General features: G+C 36.2%; 1 protein-coding gene and 3 long non-coding RNA genes across 10 annotated transcripts; 3 read left to right on the forward strand and 1 right to left on the reverse strand.

Moving 5' to 3' along the window:
• Positions 1–1784: 1784 nt before the first annotated feature.
• Positions 1785–7614, forward strand: LOC146884323 (uncharacterized). Of its 7 annotated transcripts, XR_014984200.1 has the most exons (5): positions 1789–2013; positions 2206–2266; positions 3011–4826; positions 6264–6313; positions 7283–7614. It is a non-coding gene; the product is annotated as an uncharacterized LOC146884323 (long non-coding RNA). The 7 variants fall into 7 exon arrangements; XR_014984196.1 differs by having other exon boundaries at positions 1785–2013; positions 2206–4826; XR_014984195.1 differs by lacking the exon at positions 2206–2266 and having other exon boundaries at positions 1790–2013.
• Positions 7615–8705: 1091 nt separating this feature from the next.
• LOC146884324 (uncharacterized) lies at positions 8706–9178 on the reverse strand. The gene is made up of 2 exons (XR_014984201.1): positions 9040–9178; positions 8706–8962 (listed from the first exon to the last, which is right to left on the reverse strand). It is a non-coding gene; the product is annotated as an uncharacterized LOC146884324 (long non-coding RNA).
• LOC146884325 (uncharacterized) lies at positions 8957–16904 on the forward strand. The gene is made up of 4 exons (XR_014984202.1): positions 8957–9094; positions 14983–15078; positions 15191–15257; positions 16677–16904. It is a non-coding gene; the product is annotated as an uncharacterized LOC146884325 (long non-coding RNA).
• A 700-nt stretch (positions 16905–17604) lies between these two features.
• LOC146884326 (uncharacterized) lies at positions 17605–22340 on the forward strand. The gene is made up of 12 exons (XM_085665946.1): positions 17605–17661; positions 17708–17933; positions 18756–19138; positions 19277–19387; positions 19495–19557; positions 19604–19699; positions 19820–20075; positions 20389–20522; positions 20676–20906; positions 21123–21389; positions 21477–21710; positions 22242–22340. Exons 1-12 carry the CDS (start codon positions 17605–17607, stop codon positions 22338–22340), a joined length of 2157 nt encoding a protein of 718 aa, XP_085522072.1.
• Positions 22341–22752: the final 412 nt, after the last annotated feature.

The following is a 22752-nucleotide window of genomic DNA, read 5'->3' on the forward strand; positions in this document are numbered from 1 at the left end:
AACGATTATTTTTATATATATTTTATAAAATTTTTTTAACAAATTTTTTTATTTATTATTAATTTAACAATTATTTTCTCTTTTTTTCATTTATTTTACTTTATTTTTAATAAATATAAATTTATTTTATATATTCTATTTTATAACTATAGATAATATACAATATATAAAGAAAATTTTCTGTTTTGTGTCCATATTTCAAAATTTCAATTTTACCTTTTAAAATATAATTATTTATTAAAATTTTGAAAATGGATCCATTACTTTTACAATTTTTTTTTTTATAAAACTGTCCATATTTGCTTTTTTTTTTCTTTTTCTTATTTATCTATTATTATTTTCTCTTCTTTTAGGTTATATTTCACTTTATTTTAAAATTAATTTTATTCTATATATTAACTTAATAACATAATAATATAATCATCTACTAATATAATATCACATATATTTTAAAAATGCATACACATAAATACGATATTACATCTATGTTTATGCAAATTATATATAAAGACAATTTACTCTTTTATATCCACAATTAATTATTTTTAATTTATTCTTTAAAATATAATTATTTATATTTTTTAAAAAATTAACAACTATTTTTATATTCTATAAAACTATTCATGTTTTTTTTTGTTTTTTATTCATTACTAATTATTCTCTATTTTTTTCATTTGTTTCACTTTATTTTTAGTAAATATAAATTTATTTTATATATTATTTTAATAATATTATAATATCTTTATCTACTAATATAATATTATTTATATTTAAAAATTTTCATATGTGTTTATGTTAGTATATATAATATAAATTTAAATTTCTTAAAAACATAAGATCAGTTTTGTATAATTGCTGCTGTATGTATATTCCACTATAAAATATTACATTTGTAGTGATTAAACATAGCATAGCCTATGTGAAAATTGTTTTTGATCTTTTTTTTTCTTCTCTGTTTAGGATTGTGCCCATAATTCAATCTTAATATAAATTCAATAAAAATAAATTTTCTCATTTACAATGACCTTTCGCTTAAATTAAGAGATTTTTTTATATAAAAAATATTATGAAGGAGGGGTTGAGCAAAGTAATTAATATAAAATTAATTTTAACAAATTTAATGGTTTTATAATTGTTTTTTAAAATTTTAAACTTCCAAAAATTCTTATAATGCATTTTTGAAATTGAAAACAATGGGTAGAATTAGTAATTTAAAAGTATTAAAAATTTTAATCATTTACACTTTTGTAAATTTGTATACTCATATAGATATATAGATTTAAGGATGATAAAAATACTTGTATTTGCGAGATGCATAGATAAAATTTATGGTGGATAGTTAATATCTGCAAATAATAAATAACAAGTATTTTAATATTCTTATTAACGAATCAGGTGTTAGGTGTTGGTATCATAATATCTGTATCTACATTCGTACAAAAAAAACTTAAAATTTTATTTAAATTTTAATAAGTTAAATTTAATTAAAATATCAATTTAATTTATATTTTATTAGATTAAATCAAATTAAAATTAAATTAAATTTATATTTTATTTAATATATATGTAATTATATTTAAACTTATTTTTAATTGAATATTCAACGAATAATAAAATGAATAACGGATAAATGTTTTTTTGTTACATTGGGATAGTGCAACAATCTATTAGGAACGACATTTATTTCCCTGCGGTTAAGAAAACCGACGATATCGTATTAAAATTTTTAAATTCACATTATAACTTTTTATATCTACAGTCAGTTTAAAACTGACCGTAAAAGAAATCACTAATTTCCTTATTTTAGCTTATTTTTCCCTCGAGCTCCTTTCACTCTAACTATGTCTCTTCGAATCGCAAGCGCAAGCGAGATGCTTCTATCATTATAAGCTTCTCACAGTTTCTGTTTCTCATATTTTCACTGTAACATTCATTCTCTTCGAGACATTATCTCTTTTCACGACTGAAGTCGTTCTCGGTAGGAATCATTTCTTCCTCATAAAAGTCTTCGTGGTAAGTGTTTTTTCTTTTTTATGGTAGTTGTATTTTTTTCTTCTTAGGTTATTTTTAGTTTTAGCTTGTTCTAAATCTAATTTCAATTTTTTTAACCTTAACTTTGATTTATGTGTTCTGGTGATAAAATCTTTGCTTGTTGGTATTGATTCAAGATTTTATATTATGTATTATTCACAATCTTTGTGTTAGATTGGACCTATTTGTGGACCTGGACCTGTGAATGTAAACCTATCCAAGTTAGTTGTGTTATGTAATTTCTCCTCCTTCAATTCTTGATCTTGAATTTACCTTCTGCTATGATGCATCTCAACTGTAAGTTATGCTCTCAGGTTTCTTACTATTTTAGAAAACCATGTGCAAGTGACATAGTAATATTCAAAAGCCCTCTGGTGCTTCAAGAAGTTGGATATAGTATGACGATGTTAGTATCAAGCGTGTGGACCAATAAAATTCCTTCCTTTGTATAATTGAAGTACATTGTAATTTCAATTCATATTAAATATTAAGGTACACTACATATATATATATATATATATATATATATATATATATATATATATATATATATATTAACTTTGGTTTGTTTTGTAGGAAGGATAATAATTAGTAAAGAACAGTAGATAGGTGGAAAAAGAAAAGAGATTGGCGATTTAATTGTAGATTGATTTAGGATGATGGGTGGGTAGGTGGCGAAAAGTTGGTATAAAGTTGGAATTATTTGTACCAATTGCAGAATTAAGTAGAGTGGTGTATTGACAAAAAAAAAGTTACAGTGAGTCTAGTGGAGCAGAATTGAGTAGATAGTCTTAAATCTGGCATAGTTCCTGACCCTTAAATTTAAAGACATTAGACTTACATCCCTTGATAAAGAACACTATTGTAATAGTGAAAAAACAAGATTGTAAGTATAATTTGATAAAATCTCAGAAGGCGTTCATTGTAATTTACTCTTAACTTTTTCAATAGCAGTCAAACACAATTTTTTGTTGAACAGATTCTGAGAAGTGCCTCTTGTTCTGTTGGGATTCTAGTAGATAGAGGCCTTAGATCAGTTGAAGGTATAACAAGATGTGAAACAACAGTAAATGTGGCAGGCAGTGATATTCATTGGAGGAAAAGATGACAGAGAAGCCCTTTTCATCTTAGTTGTATGGAGGTAATGTAATCATTACCCTTTTCATATTATTTAGAGGCCATAGTTTGAATGATTTTGATAGCAAGGAATGTTGCTAATGATTGGTTTCTTTTCCTTAAAATCTACCGGTTTTGAGTATCATAGACAGACGACAGACAACAAAAGTGTACAAAATCATGCTTGTTAGTTTGTTATTATTTGTTTCCCTGTCCTTTTCACCCGGATTAATTATTGAGAAATGATAACCAATGCTAGCTAGATAAAAGGGAATACAATATTGAGAAGTGATAAATGATGGAATCCTTGATGCAAGCGAAAATTAGAATGCTAAAACCAGCAATGGTGGAGGAACAAAAAATGTCAGAATCCGAAACACCCCAAGCCTATTTTCTAGGACCAACATTAGTAAACATAGGACTCCTATGATAGGAGGGGAGACAAGGAAGGAAAAGAAAAGCTACAAGAACAAAGCAACAAACTCAGCGGATACACAGATGCAGAAAAACAACAGTGCAGCAAAGATCCAGACAACAAAGATTGAAAGGCTGAAAAGTAGTTTTCAAATTTGAAAGCCTCAGGGAACCTTTGTGTGGCCAAATATAGGTGTGTCTCCTCATGTTGCGGCCAACCATGATGACCAAACAGTGAGCACAGCCACACTAACCCATGTTACTGGCCCATTCTCCCCTCATCTTTCTCCTCCATCAGGTACTCCTTTATCCAAAATCACCACCACCATCACTATTAACCTCAATGAGGCCCCTTTATATATATATATATATATATATATATATATATATATATATATATATATATATATATATATATATATATATATATATATATATTAAAGAAACCACACCGTTTTGAGTCTCTTGTTGGTATAAATAGATTGAGCCAAAGACTAGGCCAATTTTTCACTATATTGACATTAGTTTAAAGGGAAGCTTATTCTTTTCTAATTGTTCAGGAGTTTGGTTTGTTAGATAGTGGCTACTGACTATTACATGTAATTGGAACTTCAAAGTCAGGTTCAATAACATTTAGTTGTCATTTATAATGTAAGCCAGATTCTTGGGGTGCTGGATACTGCAGTTAATGTGGTTGAGAGGAATGAAGACTAGATTCTTGAACAACCTGCATATGAGATGAAACCCACGGTAACTTATATCTTTTAATATTTTGGTTCTGTTGTCTTCCCTTCCTCTATTGATATTGAAGTATCCTGACTTATTTTGTATTCAACTGGGTGAACTAATCCAAAATTTATTAGGATGGGTCCTGGACTCTTGTTTGAATTTACATTAACCTTGAATTATTTGAAGCATTGTGCACTGATTTTAATCTAATAATTTGTTTGCTTTTGTAGCGTGTACAAGAGAACAATCGCAATAACAGCTATGATTCCTACGTGTGATAATGATTTCTTTTAATATAGTTGATTATTTATGCTATTCCATGTTTGATAATTATATTGTGAATGGAATGTGATTTTTGTTAGGGGTCCCCTGTCATCGAAGAACATCATAGGCATATCAATATTTCGGTATTGGCCACCAAATATAATTGCTGGCACTGTTTCTAAGGATAGTTGCAGTGTTGAAACCAAGCAGGAGAGGGAGAGTTTAGTAGGCTTCAACTTCTAATGCACCAAATATACGATGCATTAATAATGGTTGGTGATTCCATTTCCCATTCACCGTTTGGTTTAGTGGAAATATGTATCAAATTAGAAATAAAAGATAATTTTAAATTATTATTTTTTCTGAACTATGAACTCCTTGTAAATGAGTTATTGGAGACTCTAGCGAATATAGCTCTAACAAAGGAGGAGGAAATAAAACTTAAAAATTACGATGATGACCTATGGAGACTTGGTTCTGCAGAAAGATTTCTTAAACCAGTGCTTGATATCCCTTTAGCATTTAAAAGAATTGAAGTCAAGTGAATTTTGAAAACAGAAGTTAACTATCTATATACAATTTTCTGCAAATGGCCCAACATGAATGAGAAAACCTAACCTTAGTCAATAGAGGAACTTAAATGATTGAAAATATGAACTTGCTTACCAAGGAAATGAAGTAGAAAACACAAAGAACATGTTATAGTTTTTTATTTATGTGAATTTTATTTTACTATAATATATATATATATATATATATATATATATATATATATATATATATATATATATATATATATATATATATATATATATATATATATATATATATATATATATATATATATATATATATATATATATATATATATATATATATATATATATATATATATCATATTTCATGTAGAAAGCTTTCATTCATGGGCTTTACCAAACAATAGTAATAAATGGAAAAAGCAATGTGTGGTGAACCCCTCCTATTAAAAGAATTATGATTTTAGTGACAGTCATAACTGTCACTAAATTTTTAAAGTTTTTGAACTTACCGTCCTTATAACTAAGTATTTAATACATTATTTAAAAAATCATTTAATAACGGCTAAAACTGTCACTAAATTTTTTAATTTATTGACAATTATAATTGTCACTAAATATTAAATATATTTTTTAAAAAATTTAAATCCAACTTTAATAATTTTAGAGATAATTATTCTGTGAATTATAATAAATTAATGTTATAATGTTTTTGTAATTCTAAATCCTATGTCGGCTAATTAAATGATGGAAAAAGGAATAGTAGCAATTCAAACCGCCTCTAAATAACATTAAACTGATGTAAAAATTTAAAATTTTAGTGGAAAGTGGTTAGACGCTATTCGTAACTTGTTGTCGTTTCTATGTAAATTACATAGGTATGTATCAATAGTGATATATTTGAATTTTAATGATTATTATTTGATTTATTAGAAGACAAATTAATGTTAGTTTTTTTAAATTTAAAATCCAAACATTTTAGCTTTTGTTTGTTTTGTAATATTAGTGATAATTACGTTAATCTCATATATTACGGTTATTATAAGGTCATCAAAGTTGGCTAGTCATTTCTGTCCTAAAGTTAAGGGCTGCCCTCTTATGTTTGGACCTAGGGTTGGCCCAATTGATAAAACCCTTTCAGAATGTCCTAACCCTCACTTTGCACTCTTGCAGAAAATCCAGCAGTCGTCACTCTCCTTTCCCTCACAAAACACTCTGCTAGGGTAAGTGCCCTTTCTAGCTTGTATGTATTTTTTCTTGGCATTATGTCTATTTAGGGCTTCGTATTAAATTCCCCTTCGTTTGGGACGTGTGTTTATTTTGGATGATCTGTTTTGATGGGTTGAATGTGCATGTATATATATGATGAGGGGGAGGGAATTCATATGTTATGACGGGTAAGAGTGACATGACCTTACGTGAATATTACATGAGTGGTTAGATTTGTATGCGATCACAAATCGGGTATGAATAACGATGAACCTTGGTGGTTGGTAATTTTGTGGCAAGACATTGACATGAGGGGAGATGTTTCCTCAAGGTTGGTAATACGAGCTGGTACTGATTTGACATGTGAGATACGGGAGTTGTCTATGGATGTCGGTATAAATCTTCCTTGCATACTGTATGTGATTATTTTTCCTTGTTGATTTATGAGTGTTAGTCTGTGTCAGCGTGTAATTCCTTGGGGTTTCTAGGTGAGACCTCCAGGGCTGCGCTTCAGTGATCGGGACGTAATTCCATAGCCCCTGTTAGTGGGTGTCCATGATGGTGCCCCATCTGTATAACTAGGTAAGGATTCAAGGTAAGGACTGCATCCTGACACTCTAAGGGGCCAGTTAGTCTCACTTAGAGCGGACTGACTCCTATGGTGAGAGTAGTAGGAGGCCTGAAATTCATTAAGGGCTAACCTTGTGGTGAGGGAGATTTGATTCATCGTAACACTTGTAATACATAGCTCGGAGATGAGCAGCTCAAAGTCGAGCAGAGGTATCCACCATAAGTGCAAGCATCCGCTGAATCCGACTAAGTTATACGTATCCGGAGGAGTCGAGTCTTAGTGTATTGAATGAAGAGTCATAACATGCTTGGTTGTTATATGGATATGGGATGATGATAATGTATTTGACTGTATGATGAATATGTGTTGGCTCTAGCTTACCCGTTTTGTTGCATGGTTGTATTGTATGTAGTTGTTCTTCTTGCGATGATCATCAATTTAATTGATGGGAGCAGATGGGCGAAGTTCTCGTGGTCAACAAGGGAATGGCAAGTCCGCTGCCTAGCCATCTGGGCTGGAGTTGTTCTATTCACGATTTCTTTAGGGCTACGGCCCTTGTATCGTTTTATGCTTTCTCACTCTACACTCTTTGTTAGGATTGTATATGGTTTATGTTGGCATCGTGGTGTGCCCATGTTGTAGGGGTTGTATTGAGGACCCCAAGACTACGCTGCTATACTTTTATCGCGTGACGTTTTTTTTAATTTCGTCTAATAATTAAATAGGACGTTACAGTTATCTTAATTATGAATGAAATTTAAACAAAATCAACGAAACAAAATTATCATTCAAATGCCATTTCAAAAACCGTCAGCTTGTAATATGTATTGTTCTTGTATTGAAAATAATTGGAATAGTGTGGTCAGAAATGATTATCCACTTCTTCTCACTAAGACTTTTTTACATGAGAGATCGTCTACCCCATGCCTTTTAGCTAATGGTAGGGATCTTAAGCAAAGGGATTAGGGTGGGACAATTAATGTTATAGGTTGCTCTCAGATATGTTTGTAGGAACCAAACAACTAGTTAAGGATATTATGAAGGCAATAAAAGTTGGCAATAAACCAATTCCCATTCACGGAGAATTAGATGGTGTCCAATGATGGATTTTGACTACTAATTTTTATAGTCAAACTAATTTACTAAAGATTTTATAAAGTTGTATGTGATATTGACACCGTTTTAAATACGCTTTCCTAATTTCATCTTTTTTTACTTATTGGATATTTTTATATATTTGAATATGTTTGCATGTATAATGGTTAAAAGAATTAATATCAAATTCATCACGTAATCTTTTGAATCTTACGAAATGGTTCCTTTAATTGAACAATTGGATTAACAATATGATGTTTTAGTTTATGTAAAGAATTTGAATTTATTTTTATTTTTATCTTCGTGGATAGTTTTCCTTTTATTACTTTTGAAAAATAAATATATATTCTTTTATTCTTCATATCAACACCTAATTTTGTCTGGATAAATAAAATTGATTTGCAAAAATTTCAAAAAAAATAGATAATGAATAATAAGGCTTTAAAATGTTTCTTTTTCACAATTTTGTTTTAGTCATACCTTTTTTAAATTTCTACATCATTCACATTTTCCTTCTACTCTTTTTTTATTATTTTTATTTTCTTCAATACATATATTTTTGCTTTTATTTTTTATTTTTATTTTATTGTTTTTTTTTACTTTATATTCATTTTTAGTTTGAATTTTAGTTTTTTTATCTTATCTTATTTCCTTTTTTTTATCATTTTCGTGTTTTTTTTCTTTTAAATAATATTGTATTAAAAAATTAATTAATTAAAATGAGGGGAAAAGATGGAAAGTGGAAGTCAAAAGTCCTCTGACCCTTCCCTCTCCATGCAAGAAAAATATTCAAATGTTCATATTTTGAGCCATTTTTGCTTCTTGGCATGAAAAGGAAATGTTTGGTATGTGCGTATCACTGTATCACTATAGCAGCAACCATGGCAGACAGTCGTAGCAATGCAGCTATTGGCTTGGCTAGATGGCAGAAGACAACTTGATAGCCATCAAGAAGGAGAAAAAGGACACAATTTTCTTAGCTCTCAGCACACTTGGACTAAAGAGAAAAAATAAAACCAAAATCAGAGAAGGAGAAAGGGAGAAAAGGTCAGCCAGGACAAGGGACACAAATACCTCATCCCCATCGCAAAAAGAAGTTCCAAAGGGAGATATAGCGGCCACATCAAAGGTAAGAACTCCACCATTAATACTTGTGTGTGAACATGATCAGTCGTATGTGGGGTTGGCTGTATTTGATTGTTATTGGTTCATGATTCAAATATGATTGTATATGGAGACTGTTGTTGCTTTAACGGTTGAAAACGAAACACACATCACTAAATCCATTATCCATCCAAAATCCATTATCCATCCAACTCTCGCTACACTTTATCATCAATGCCAACTCCTACGCCAACCATCTCACTCCTTTTTGTGACCCTCAGTAGAACCAACACACTAGAGCTTTGATCACAACCTCCATTCTACACATTTCCATCATCTCCATTTTCTTTCTCTTGCAGCCTACACTTGGAACAAACCCCTTCACCATCATTCATCACCACATAACCAGTCAGAATCAACCACCAATTCTCACCCTTCTTTGCTCAGTTTTGGCATCATCAATACATAAAAGACCCATTCTCCACTCAAATCCCGCAACATCCCGTTCAACTCCTGCACCATTCCCATTCGAGGACCACCACCTCAACATCACATCACCATTTCAACCTGCAAACAGAACACCAAACCAACAACACGAAAAAAACGCATCACTATCACCTTCTTCTTACATCTCCGTAAAGACCAAAATAAAAGAACATAGAATCTCCATTCACCAAACCGGATCCCCCATTCCAGTGCCAAACACTCAAGTCTCATATTCTCCAATCAACCACAACCAATTGTAATAGAGAGATGAACAAAGGAGTGGAAACCATCGCTGGCGAGTCATAGCTTTGAATGAAAGACGCGCAATAATGGTAGCAACCCTAGGTGTCGCACAGAGGCAGTTCGAGTCGCGCATGCGAAGAGAAAGCAAAGGTCGAGCATCCCTGGGTTCTCGATGACGACACCCCTAGTGGAAGCCAGCGATGCCTTCAGCTAGCTACGGCGACGCACCAAGTTCTCGATATTGGTTGGTTGTGGCGGTGCAGCGGAGGGCATAGCGGGAACTGGTCTTACGGAGACAAGGTCCGCGTGAGGGGAACAAGTGGGAGCCAATAGCGACGGCGACTGCTTCGGTATGGAACGGAGGTGATGGTAGCAACGTTGGTTGGTCGTTAGAGGTGCGAAAGATACAGTAGCCGACTGGTTCTGTGGTGCGCGAGAATGAAATCATTGAGCCCTATGACGGAGGACAACGTCTCTAGTGTCGATTAGCGTCGCCAACAAGTAGCGAGGGGTGGCATTCTGGTGGGCAGAGATGAGGGAGAAGGTTGCGTTTGAGTGGAAGAGGGATAAGCCCTTAGGGTTTTCTGATTTGAGAAAGGAAGAGTTTGGGCCGGCAGCCAAATCCATCCTTACTCGCGCACCACCCCTTTTTAATCTTTGCAACCCTCCCTTTTGTGTGGTTTAGATATGTTTTTGTTTGCTCAACACATCTCTTTATTTACTGCACGCACCCCTCATTTTATTTTTTACACCACTGTCTCACTTCATGCACCCCTCTTGTTTACTTTATACACCTCCCACATGTGATTGTCCTGCACCCCTATGTTTTTGTCTATTGTTTTTTTGGCCTGTTGTTGTGTTTACTTTGTGCACCCCCACTAATCACTCATGTACCTCATATTTTGTTTTCCACTTTTATCCTTCTTAAATAATTTCATCCTTTTATTTATTTAATTTTCTTTTATTTAAAAAAACAAATATATTTAAAAATTATAAAAATTACAAATATAGAAAAAATAAAAAAATGTTCTTTTTCATTTTTATTGTGTCTGTCCGGCCGCTCGCGTCGTGTGAACTTTCTTCCAAATAATTCAAAAATACTAAAAATAATTTTCTTTCTCTTTTAGTGTATGTTCGACCGCTCGCATCGTGTGACATATATTTTCAAGTAATTCAAAAATACCAAAAAATATAAATTTTCAAAATATAAAATCATCAACATTTTCAAACAAAAGTCTTTTATAAAAACAACGTGATCCTTGATTCTCTACCGTGAGATACGTAGGAGCAAGGCCAACCAGTCCTTGTTAGGTTCACCTCCAAAAAATCAAATCATTTTCTCAATTGTTTTCCAAATATCTTTTTATAGACCTACATAACCTTAATTTCTCATTTTTGAATAAGAATACGTAGGATCAAGGTTAATCCTTGTCGAGCCCAAAAAACAAAAAAAAATATTTTTGTTTCTTTTATATATTCTTGTCTTATTATTTTTAGGGAATATTAACATTTTGAAAACCACATCAACTTTGCATGTTTAATTAAAGGTATCACCCTTGGGCGGGCGTTGTAGGGTGCTAATACCTTCCCCACGCATAAACGACTCCCGAACCCAAAAATCTAGTTTTTCGCAGCTTGCTTTATATTTATGGTTTTACATAGTTTTCCAGAAATAACTATGGTGGTGACTCCAAATCTCTTTTCAAACCCGTTTTTTTTTTGATTCGTCGTACCGTCGCGATTCCGGTTGCGACACTTCATCAATCCACCTTTTTTTTTAAGTTTGAATTTCAAAAATAGTATATCATAATCTAATGGAAAATTCAAAGATATAACTAATAAAAGAAAATTCTTATAATCAAGTCACAATTAAAAATTGGATATGAAAAAACACATAGTACATATTTTTTCTTCTATATTAATAAAAAGTGAGCATACAAAGGCTCATGGGATAATAATAATAATAATAATAATAATAATAATAATAATAGTAATAATAATAATAATAATAATAATAATAATAATAATGCTAAGTATATTAAACTAATATTTGACTAGCAAGTGAAATAAAAAAGATTTTTTTTCTTCAAAAATTGAATAGAATATAAGAAATGACAACAAAAATATTGAGTTTGTCTTTAACTTTTTTTTTTATTCTTCAAAAACAAAAAGAAAGAAAATAGGTAAAACTAAGATATAAGTATAATATGTGAAAAACTTAAGAGACAATGTATAAAAAAATTACCTTAATAGATATTTTTATTCTTTATTATATTTGATTTTATATTTTAATATTTAATAACATTAAATGTTGTGCTTCATAAAATAAATGATTAATTATGTTTTAAGTCCATGCTAAATTCGATGGTGGAGACTGAGTAGATGCTACCAAGTATCGAAGTTTTGTTGGAAGTTTTCGTTACTTGACAAGTACAAGGCCATAGTTACTACTAAGTGTTGGAATTGTAAGTCGTTATATGGAGGAGCCGAGCTACACACACTAGAAAGCATTGAATAGGATACTAAGGTATATACAGGGAACACTATCACTCGACTTCTAGGTCAGAAAACTACAGACTAGTAGGGTACTCGAACAGTGATTGGGGCAGAGATGTAGATGACCGAAAAAAAACATCTAGGTATGTATTCTTCATAAGCAACGCAAAGTTCACTTGGCTCTCAAAGAAGCAACCTATAGTGACATTGTCAACATTTGAAGTTGAGTATGTTGCAGCATCATTGAGTGTATGTCATGCAATATAGCTTAGAAATCTTCTTAACAAACTAGAGATGAAACAAGAAGGGGGGGTTATAATTCGAGTAGATAACAATTCCGCTATTGAGTTGGCAAAGAATCTGGTAAACCATGAGAGAAGTAAGCACATTGATGTAAAATTTCATTTCTTCTGAGAACAAATGAAGGAATGAAATGTGGAAATGGTGCACGTGGGAAGTTGAGATCAAATTGCACATTTGTTTACAAAGCCATTGCCAACTATGTTGTTCAATAACAACAAAAATCTAATCAAAATGAAGGATGGAAGAAGTATTTAAGTTTATGGCGGAGTTTTGTTAGAATAAACTTAAATGAAGGGTTATTCAATAGATTTTATGAGTAGTTGTATTTATGATGTTTTAGGAGAGAAAAAAGTGAAGAGTCTAGTGTGTTATTTTTTTTATGTTAATAGTCATTATAGTATTATGTTTTGTCATAATTGGAGACATTATGGCTTGGAGATGAAAAACCAAATGTAAGTCCTATAAATTATAGTGTCTTGCTGATATGAAATAGACAAGTGAAGTAAATAATATTATTCATGATTGAGTGCTTTGCCAATAAATCACACAATATGACAATACACAACACTAGATTTCTCTTCAAACTAGAATACAAAGTAAGGTTATGTAGCCAGATCCGGTCACATTAATCGAATTTCAGAATCCGGTTCCCCCAAACAAAGAAATTGAAACATCCTCTATCGGAACAAAAATCTTACACCCCTTTATAACAATCCAGTAAACAAAAAAATAACTTCCAACTACTGTTCAAGAACCATCCAACCCTGTGTGGAAAATAAAAAAACCAACCAATGAAAGAAACCAATTTTTACTTTAAAATGGAGGTCACAAAAGCTTGGCCAACGAAAACAATTGAGGTGCAATTGAATAGCTTGTCTCGCTCCGCAATGGAGCAAATGAAGTGCAATGTGAAATGGACGAAATCATTTGAAGTGAAATGAAAAGGAATGAGCGAAGGTGAAAGGCACAATGACGAAGTGCAAGTGCTCAAGAAGGAAGTGCATGGCTGAAGGAGGAAGTACGTCACAAATGAGGCATACATGTAGCAAATAGGGATTTTACCCTAGTGAAAGCTAAAGGTTTATTTTGGCCTTTTAAAAAATTTGGGGGTGTAGGAAGAAAACAATAAAATGTAGGAAGAAGCCCCCAACACAAAAACACAAATATGAGTCCAAGATTATTTTCTTTGGATTCCCTCTTCCATCTTTGGTAGGGGCCCTCACTCCTCCTCATCCTCCACCTCCTCCTCCTCCTTCTCCTCCTCATTATTTGTTGTTGTCATCTATGCGGTTGTTGTCATCTCCTCCTTTTCTTCCTCTTTCTTTTATTTTTCTTCTCACCCATCTCTAATTATGTTTTATAACAACTATTCCGTTAAATTTTGGTGAAAAAATTGACGTCTATTTTAGTGATAAATTTACTAATGGAATTACTAACTTGTTTTTAAAAGAATACAATTATTGACAGATTTACCAGCAAATTTATTAATTTTAAATAAAAATCCACTACCGACGAATTTAATGATGGATTTTAAATGAATTCCATTACCAAGGTATCTTACCACGACATGGTCAAAGACCAAAGCGAAAACTTTGATACCTATTTTACTGACAAAATTTACCGACTAAAATATCTATTTATAATAAATATTATAAATTGTCAATGAATTTTAACGACAGACAAATCCATTACTGACAAATATTTTTATTAATAAGAAAAATTCTAATTTATTGATAGATCCATTAGTGACATATATTTTTGACAACAATTAAAATTTTAAAGTTGGTCGGTGATATGTATTTTATCAACCATGTTTTTTCCATCAATAATTTAACATTCTTTTGTAGTAATATGGGAATTATGACTAAAAAAATAAAATTTCATAAAATTTCTTAAAAAATTATAAATTCTAAATTATCTCTGATATATTTGGTATACTTATTTGTGGCTTTGATCCGGTGGAAAGCAATGCTGAGAATGCCATGAGGGTGTCTAATTGCTTTCATAGTTATAATATAGATTGGAAAGTTTATGTTATGTAATAGTCTTATTTCCATCATTTTGAAATGCTTTCTGTTTAGAAAAAATAAAAAGTTTCTATAGTATTGTACACAATATTTCATTTTTATTTGTGAACTGCTAAAAATTTTGGTCGTTATAAAAGTAAATAGTGTATATAATATAATGACTAAAATAAATAGTGTAATATACATATATGAAAATATTGCAAAAATAATAATCATCTTCATTATCAATGTTGTAAGGCCCCCTTTCTTTTTCTGCTTCCTTTTAAGGGCTGCCCTACAGTAATGGGCCTAAAGATCGGCCCATAGGATAAAAGCCTTTCATGTTGCCCTAATCCCACACTCACTTTCACTCTTTCAGAAATCAGCTGTCACCCTTCTACTCCGTGAGAAAGAGCTCTGCTAGGGTTCAGCCGCCTTCCGCATCCAGTGGGCTTGAACCAGTTTCTCACTTCTTGTAAGTCCGTTCCAACCCCTGCTCGTACTTCCTCCAGTGTTTATTCATGTTTGTTTAAGCTAAGAATCCGTAGTGAGCTCATCATGTGATATGCTCCGTTGTTTTTTTTCAGTTGCTAAGTATAACCTAAAGCTGTGGTGCCCGTGGTTACTGTTGAGTCTTGTACTAGCATATTCTAGGTACGGGAAGCTAGAACCCTCTATTTGTTTGGTGCGAGTATGCTATTTTATGTGGTTGGTGATTCTCTTTTGTGTTTACCTGTTGATATGGATCTATGATACGGTGGGATTGTTGTTTGTGGTATGTCTTCGCATCTGTTGCAGGTGAAAATAGTGGCGAGCACTGATAAACTCGCCCAAGCGAGTTGGTCTCGCCTAGGCGAGATTAATAGAGGCTCGCCTAAGCCCTTTTTCCATGAATGGTTGCCCAGGCGACCCACTGTGATTCTGAGCGAGCGAGCATCTCGCCCAGGCGAGAAGGGTCTCGCCTAAGAAAAATCCCGCGAGTGCTTCTGTTCCCTTCTCGAGCCCTCGCCTAGGCGAAGGGCGAGCTCGCTTGAGCGAGCATGTCTCGCCTTAGCGCAACCCCTCAGCCTGAGCGAGGTGCTGAGCGAGACAGCGCTTCGTTTGGGACGTGTGTTTATTTTGGATGATCTGTTTTGATGGGTTGAATGTGTGTGTGTATATATATATATATATATATATATATATATATATATATATATATATATATGATGAGGGGGGAATTCATATGTGATGACGGGTGAGAGTGGCATGGTCTTACGTGAATATTACATGACTGGTTATATTTGTATGCGATCACAAATCGGGAATGAACAACGATGAACCTTGGTGGTTGGTAATTTTGTGGCATGACATTGACATGAGGGGAGATGTTTCTTCAAGGTTGGTAATACAAGCTGGTACTGATTGACATGTGATATACGGGAGTTGTCTATGGATGTTGGTATAAATCTTCCCTGCATAGTATATGTGATTATTTTCCTTGCTGATTTATGAGTGTTAGTCTGTGTCAGCGTGTAATTCCTTGGGGTCTCTAGGTGAGACCTCCGGGGCTACGCTTCAGTGGTCGGGACATAAGTCCATGGCCCCTGTTAGTGGGTGTCCATGGTGGTGCCCCATCTGTATAACTAGGTAAGGATTCAAGTTAAGGTTGCATCCTGACGCTCTAAGGAGCCAGTTAGTCTCACTTAGAGCAGACTGACTCTTGTGGGGAGAGTAGTAGGAGGCCAAAAATTCATTAAGGGCTAACCTTATGGTGAGGGAAATTTGATTCATTGTAACACTTGTAACATATAGCTCGGGGATGAGCAGCTCGGAGATGAGCAGAGGTATCCACCATAAGTGCAGGCATCCGCTGAATCTGACTAAGTTATACGTATCCGGATGAGTCGAGTCGTAGTGTATTGAATTAAGAGTCATAACATGCGTGGTTGTTATATAGATATGGGATGATGAAAATATATTTGACTGTATGATGAATATGTTGTTGGCTCTAACTTACCCGTTTTGTTGCATGGTTGTATTGTATGTGGCTGTTCTTCTTGCGATGATCATCAATTTGATTGATGGGAGCAGATGGGCGGAGTTCTCGTGGTCAACAAGGGAATGGTGATTCCGCTGCTTAGCCATCTGGGCTGGAGTTATTTTATCCATGATTTCTTAAGGGCTACGGCCCCTGTATTGTTTTATGCTTTCCTACTCTACACTCTTTATTAGAATTGTATTTGGTTTATGTTGGCATCATGGTGTGTCTAGGTTGTAGGGGTTGTGTTAAGGACCCCAAGACTACGCTACTATACTTTTATCGCGTGACGTTTCCTTTAATTTCGTTTAATAATTAAATGGGACGTTACAAATGTAATATAAAGGTTAAATAAGAAAATTTTATTTCATAAGAAAATAATGAAAACCCACGTATGAATGAAAGAATATATTAAAAAAATAATAATACAGGAAAAAATTAATAAATAATTTTTGAATGAAAATAATATATATATATATATATATATATATATATATATAAGTTAGAAATTAATATTTAAACACAAGATTAATCTCTCTTAGAAACTTTAAACCAAATTAGTCATTCAATTCCGTAGATATATAGATTTAAATCTTTTAACTAAATTTTTACTTTTACTAAAAGTTGAAGGATACAAATATATTTAACTCTTTAAACAAATACTTTAAGTAAATTTAAAAGACTACAAGTTAGTAAAAGAAGTTGTTTAACAAATCTAACTAATTAAGTGATATAATTTTTTTAACTAGTTAAAGAAAATGTTAAAAACTAGCTGAAATAATATATTAACCATAGCATAGCATATGTAAGTGAAAAGTCTTTTTGTTCTTTTTTTCTTCTTCTTTATTAAGGCTTGTGCACATAATACAAGCTTAATATAAAAATAAATAAAGTTATGATTAACATGTTGGTTTAGAAGAAATAAATCGTTGGCCAATGGGCGAAGTTTGATGGGAAGACTAGTCCTGACGCCGCAGACCAATGGCTGAAGGACCTACAGCGCATCTACGACGCCAAGATGTGCCCTGTAGAGAAAAGGTTGGCGTTCTCGGTTTATATGCTCACGGGAGAGGCGGAACATTAGTGGAGCAGCACTAGATCCATTCTAGAGGAGAGGGATGAGCCAGTGACATGGGAGGCTTTCAGGGAGAGATTCCTCTCCGAGTACTTCCCAAACAGCATCCGGTACGCCAAGGAGGTGGAGTTTCTCCAGTTGACCCAGGGAGGGAAAACCGTGACGGAATATGCTGAGAGGTTCAAGCACCTCAGCCGCTTCTATACACTGCCACTTGACGAGGAGTGTAGATGCCGTAAGTTTGAGAACGACCTCAGGGGAGATATTCGCTTGATGGTGGCACCCTTGTCCATCAAGGATTATGCTGCTCTGGTAGAGAAGGCCAGAGTAATGGAGAAGATGAAGCGCGAGGTGGAAGGTCAGTGCCCACAACAGCCACAGCTGTCGTAGAGGATCGGTGGACCGTCTGGGTCCAAGCCCAGGCATGAGGAGCGGAGGAAACCGTATGATAGACCCCACCATCAGCCTCAGGGGTCTAGGAGCTTTTCTCCTCAGCAAGGCCGAGTTCGGTGTTACACATGTGGAGGACCCCACCCGAGGTACGCTTGTCCATGTATGGAGGGTTACCGTAGGTGCAACAACTGTGACAAGGAAGGCCACTTTGAGAAGGATTGTCCCAACCTTGCTAGGGCAGCGACACGCCCTCCAGTTTAGACTCCCCATTAGCATCAGTGGAGGGACAAAGGCAACAGGCCTCAAGCGACGGGAAGAGTCTATGCCATAACTGGAGTTGAGGCTGCAGGTTCAGGTAACCTTGTTATGGGTTATTGTGTGATTTCTGGGATGAGATGTTGTGTGTTGTATGATTCTGGAGCAACACACTCTTTTGTGTCATTTGCTTGTGTGGAACGGTTGGGTCTGCCGGTGCGCGAGCTGCAGTGTGAGCTTGCGGTGTCTACTCTGACGTCGAGTTTGGTTAGGACGTCGTCCTTGTGTGCTAGGCTTCCAGTAGAGGTAGAGGGACGCAGGTACAGGGTAAATCTAATCTGTCTACCTCTACAGGAGTTGGAGGTGATCTTAGGAGTGGATTGGCTCTCTGCCAATCGCATTCTGATAGATTATCGAGAGAAGAAGCTGCTTTTTCCCGACGTAGAGGAGCCTGAGTTGGTGTCTTCTCAGGGTGTTATGAAGGAACTACATGACAGCGAGCAATGTTACATGATCTTCACACATATGGAGGTAGAGAGAGGAGAGGCAACGTCAATGATACCGGTTGTCCAGGATTTTGGGTATGTATTCCCGGAGGAGGTACCAGGGTTGCCTCCTAATAGAGAGGTGGAGTTCTCTATTGATCTAGTCCCAGGAACAGGTCCGGTCTCGATGGCCCCGTATCGTATGGCCTTGGCAGAGTTAGTAGAGCTCAAGAAGCAGATAGAAGAGCTGATGGAGAAACAGTTCATCCGACCCAACACTTCGTCTTGGGGAGCACCAGTGTTGTTGGTGAATAAGAAGGATGGGAGTTCGCGCCTGTGTGTGGACTATAGGCAACTGAACAAGATGACGATTAAGAATAAGTATCCGCTTTCGAGAATCGACGACTTGATGGATCAACTACATGGGTCATCGGTGTTCTCGAAGATAGATCTGAGATCGAGTTACCACCAGATTTTAGTAAAGGCTAATGATGTGCAGAAGATGGCTTTCAGATCCAGATATGGCCACTATGAGTATGTGGTTATGCCGTTTGGTGTAACTAACGCTTCGGCAGTGTTCATGGACTACATGAACAGGATCTTCCGACCTTTCCTAGATAAGTTTGTCGTAGTCTTTATCGATGACATCCTTATCTATTCCAGGACTCAGGAAGAGCATGCAGAACACCTCAGGTTGGTGCTTGGTATTTTGAGAGAGAAGCAACTGTATGCCAAGTTATCTAAGTGTGAGTTCTGGATGGATGAAGTTCAGTTCTTGGGGCATGTGATATCAGCCCAGGGGATTGCAATGGACCCAGCAAAGGTCGAGGCAGTGGTAAAGTGGGAAAGTCCTAAATCGGCCACAGAGGTCAGGAGCTTTGTGGGGTTAGCGGGCTACTATAGGAGATTCATAGAGGGATTCTCCAAGATTGTGGCACCTTTGACTTTGCTTACTCAGAAGGACCAACCTTTCACTTGGACGGACAAGTGTGAGGAGAGCTTTCAAGAGCTAAAAAGGAGATTGACGAGTGCTCCTATATTGGTAATTTCGGATGTGGGGAAATCGTTTGAAGTCTACTGCGACGCGTCTCATCTCGGACTTGGCTGTGTCTTGATGCAAGAAAAGAAGGCAGTGGCGTATGCTTCTCGACAGCTTAAGGTACATGAGCGTAACTATCCCACTCATGACCTGGAGTTGGCGGCTATAGTTTTTGCCTTGAAGATCTGGAGGCACTATCTTTATGGTGCTCAGTTCTGAGTGTTCAACGATCATAAGAGCCTCAAGTATTTGTTTGACCAGAAGGAGATGAACATGAGGCAGAGGAGGTGGATGGAATTCCTAAAAGATTATGACTTCGAGCTCCTATATCACCCGGAGAAGGCAAATGTGGTGGCAGATGCCCTGAGTAGGAAGACGGTACACACGACACATCTCATGATAAAAGAGGTAGAACTACTAGAGAAGTTCAGAGACATGAGAATACAGGTGGAGTTGGGGTCCGAGTCCATTAAGTGTAGTACCCTTACTATATCTAGTGACTTCTTGGACTCGATCAGAGAGGCAGTTGTTGGATGCCGGTCTGAATAGGGTTAGAGAACAGCTTGGATCAGAGGAAGCCAGAGACTTTGCCTTGAGTGATGATTGCATACTGAGATTTCAGGGCAGAGTATGTATACCCGATGATGCGGAGGTAAAACGGTTAATTCTTGAGGAGGGACATAAGAGTCGTCTTAGTCTGCACCCGGGCATGACTAAGATGTACCAGGACCTCAAGGAGACTTTCTGGTGGCAAGGAATGAAGAAAGATGTGGCTCAGTTCGTGTCGGCATGTTTAACGTGCCAGAAGGCGAAGGTGGAGCATCAGAGGCCCGGTGGGATTCTACAGCCTTTGGAGATACCAGTATGGAAATGGGACAACATCTCCATGGATTTTGTGACCCATCTGCCGCGGACTTTTAGAGGTCATGACACCATCTGGGTGATAGTAGATCGACTGAGTAATAACGCACACTTCTTCGCGATGAACTTGAGAATGTTTATGGCCAAGCTGGCTCAGTTGTACATTAAGGAGATAGTAAGACTTCATGGGGTGCCCTCGAGCATAGTTTCCGACAGAGACCCGCGGTTCACATCTCGGTTTTGGCAGACGTTACAGAGTGCTATGGGTAGCAAGCTCACCATGAGTTCAACTTATCACCCTCAGACCGATGGTCAGTCTGAGAGGACGATCCGGTCATTAGAGGATTTGTTGAGAACATGCATACTGGACCACCTGGGAGCTTGGGATGAGGTATTGCCTTTGATTGAGTTTACCTACAACAACAACTTTCATGCGAGTATTGGCATGGCGCCATACGAGGCTCTTTACAGCAGGAGGTGTAAGACTCCTCTTTGCTGGTATCAAGATGGAGAGGCAGTGTTGGTTGGACCAGAGTTGTTAGAGCAGACCACCGAGAAGGTAAGTATGGTGAGGGATAAGATGCAGGCTTCTCAGAGTAGGCAGAAGGCCTATGCGGACCGCAGGAGGAGGCCTTTGGAGTTTACAGCGGGATATCATGTATTCTTGAGGGTGACCCGAACCACGGGCGTGGGAAGGGCTCTCTGCTCAAGAAAACTTTCTCCTAAATTCCTTGGTCCATACCAGATCACAAGGAGGATTGAGCCAATAGCTTATGAGGTAGCTTTACCCCCGCAGTTGGCAAACCTTCACCCAGTGTTCCACGTCTCACAGCTAAGAAAGTATGTGTTTGACCCAGCTCATGTGTTAGAAGCCGAAGATATACAGATCAGGGAAGACCTCACCGTGGAAGTACCACCCATCGCTTTTGAGGATAGCAAGGTCGAAGAATGTCGTGGAAATACCGTCAATCTTGTTAAAGTCATCTGGGATCGGAGGACGGGTGACTCGACTTGGGAGTTAGAGGAGGACATGAGAAAATCACATCCACATCTGTTTACCTAGTGAGTCTTTATTTTCGAGGTCGAAAATTTTTCTTGTTGGAGAGAATGTAAGGCCCCCTTTCTTTTTCAGCTTCCTTTTAAGGGCTGCCCTACAGTAATGGGCCTAAAGGTCGGCCCACAGGATAAAAGCCTTTCATGTTGCCCTAATCCCACACTCACTTTCACTCTTTCAGAAATTAGCCGTCACCCTTCTACTCCGTGAGAAAGAGCTCTGCTAGGGTTCAGCCGCCTTCCGCATCCAGTGGGCTTGAACCAGTTTTTCACTCCTCGTAAGTCCGTTCAAACCCCTGCTCGTACTTCCTCCAGTGTTTATTCATGTTTGTTTCAGCTAAGAATCCGTAGTGAGCTCATCATGTGATCTGCTCCATTGTTTTTTTCCAGTTCCTAAGTATAACCTAAAGCTGTGGTGCCCGTGGTTACTGTTGAGTCCTGTACTAACATATTCCAGGTACGGGAAGCTAGAACCCTCTGTTTGTTTGGTGCGAGTATGCTATTTTATGTGGTTGGTGATTCTCTTTTGTGTTTACCTGTTGATATGGATGTATGATACGGTGGGATTGTTGCTTGTGGTATGTCTTCGCATCTGTTACAGGTGAAAATAGTGGCGGGCACTGATAAACTCGCCCAAGCGAGTTGGTCTCGCCTAGGCGAGATTAACAGAGGCTCGCCTAAGCCCTTTTTCCACGAATGGTCGCCGAGGCGACCCACTGTGATTCTGAGCGAGCGAGCATCTCGCCCAGGCGAGAGGGGTCTCGCCTAAGCGAGATCCCGCGAGTGCTTTTGTTCCCTTCTCGAGCCCTCGCCTAGGCGAAGGGGGAGCTCGCTTGAGCGAGCACGTCTCGCCTGAGCGAAACCCCTCAGCCTGAGCGAGGTCCTAAGCGAGACAACGCTTCGTTTGGGACGTGTGTTTATTTTGGATGATCTGTTTTGATGGGTTGAAATGTGTGTGTATATATATA

Source organism: Vigna unguiculata, chromosome 8, assembly GCF_037176805.1.
Source record: "Vigna unguiculata cultivar grain cowpea cultivar isolate G323 ecotype 2 chromosome 8, ASM3717680v1, whole genome shotgun sequence".
In the NCBI taxonomy this organism is placed as follows: Eukaryota; Viridiplantae; Streptophyta; class Magnoliopsida; order Fabales; family Fabaceae; genus Vigna; species Vigna unguiculata.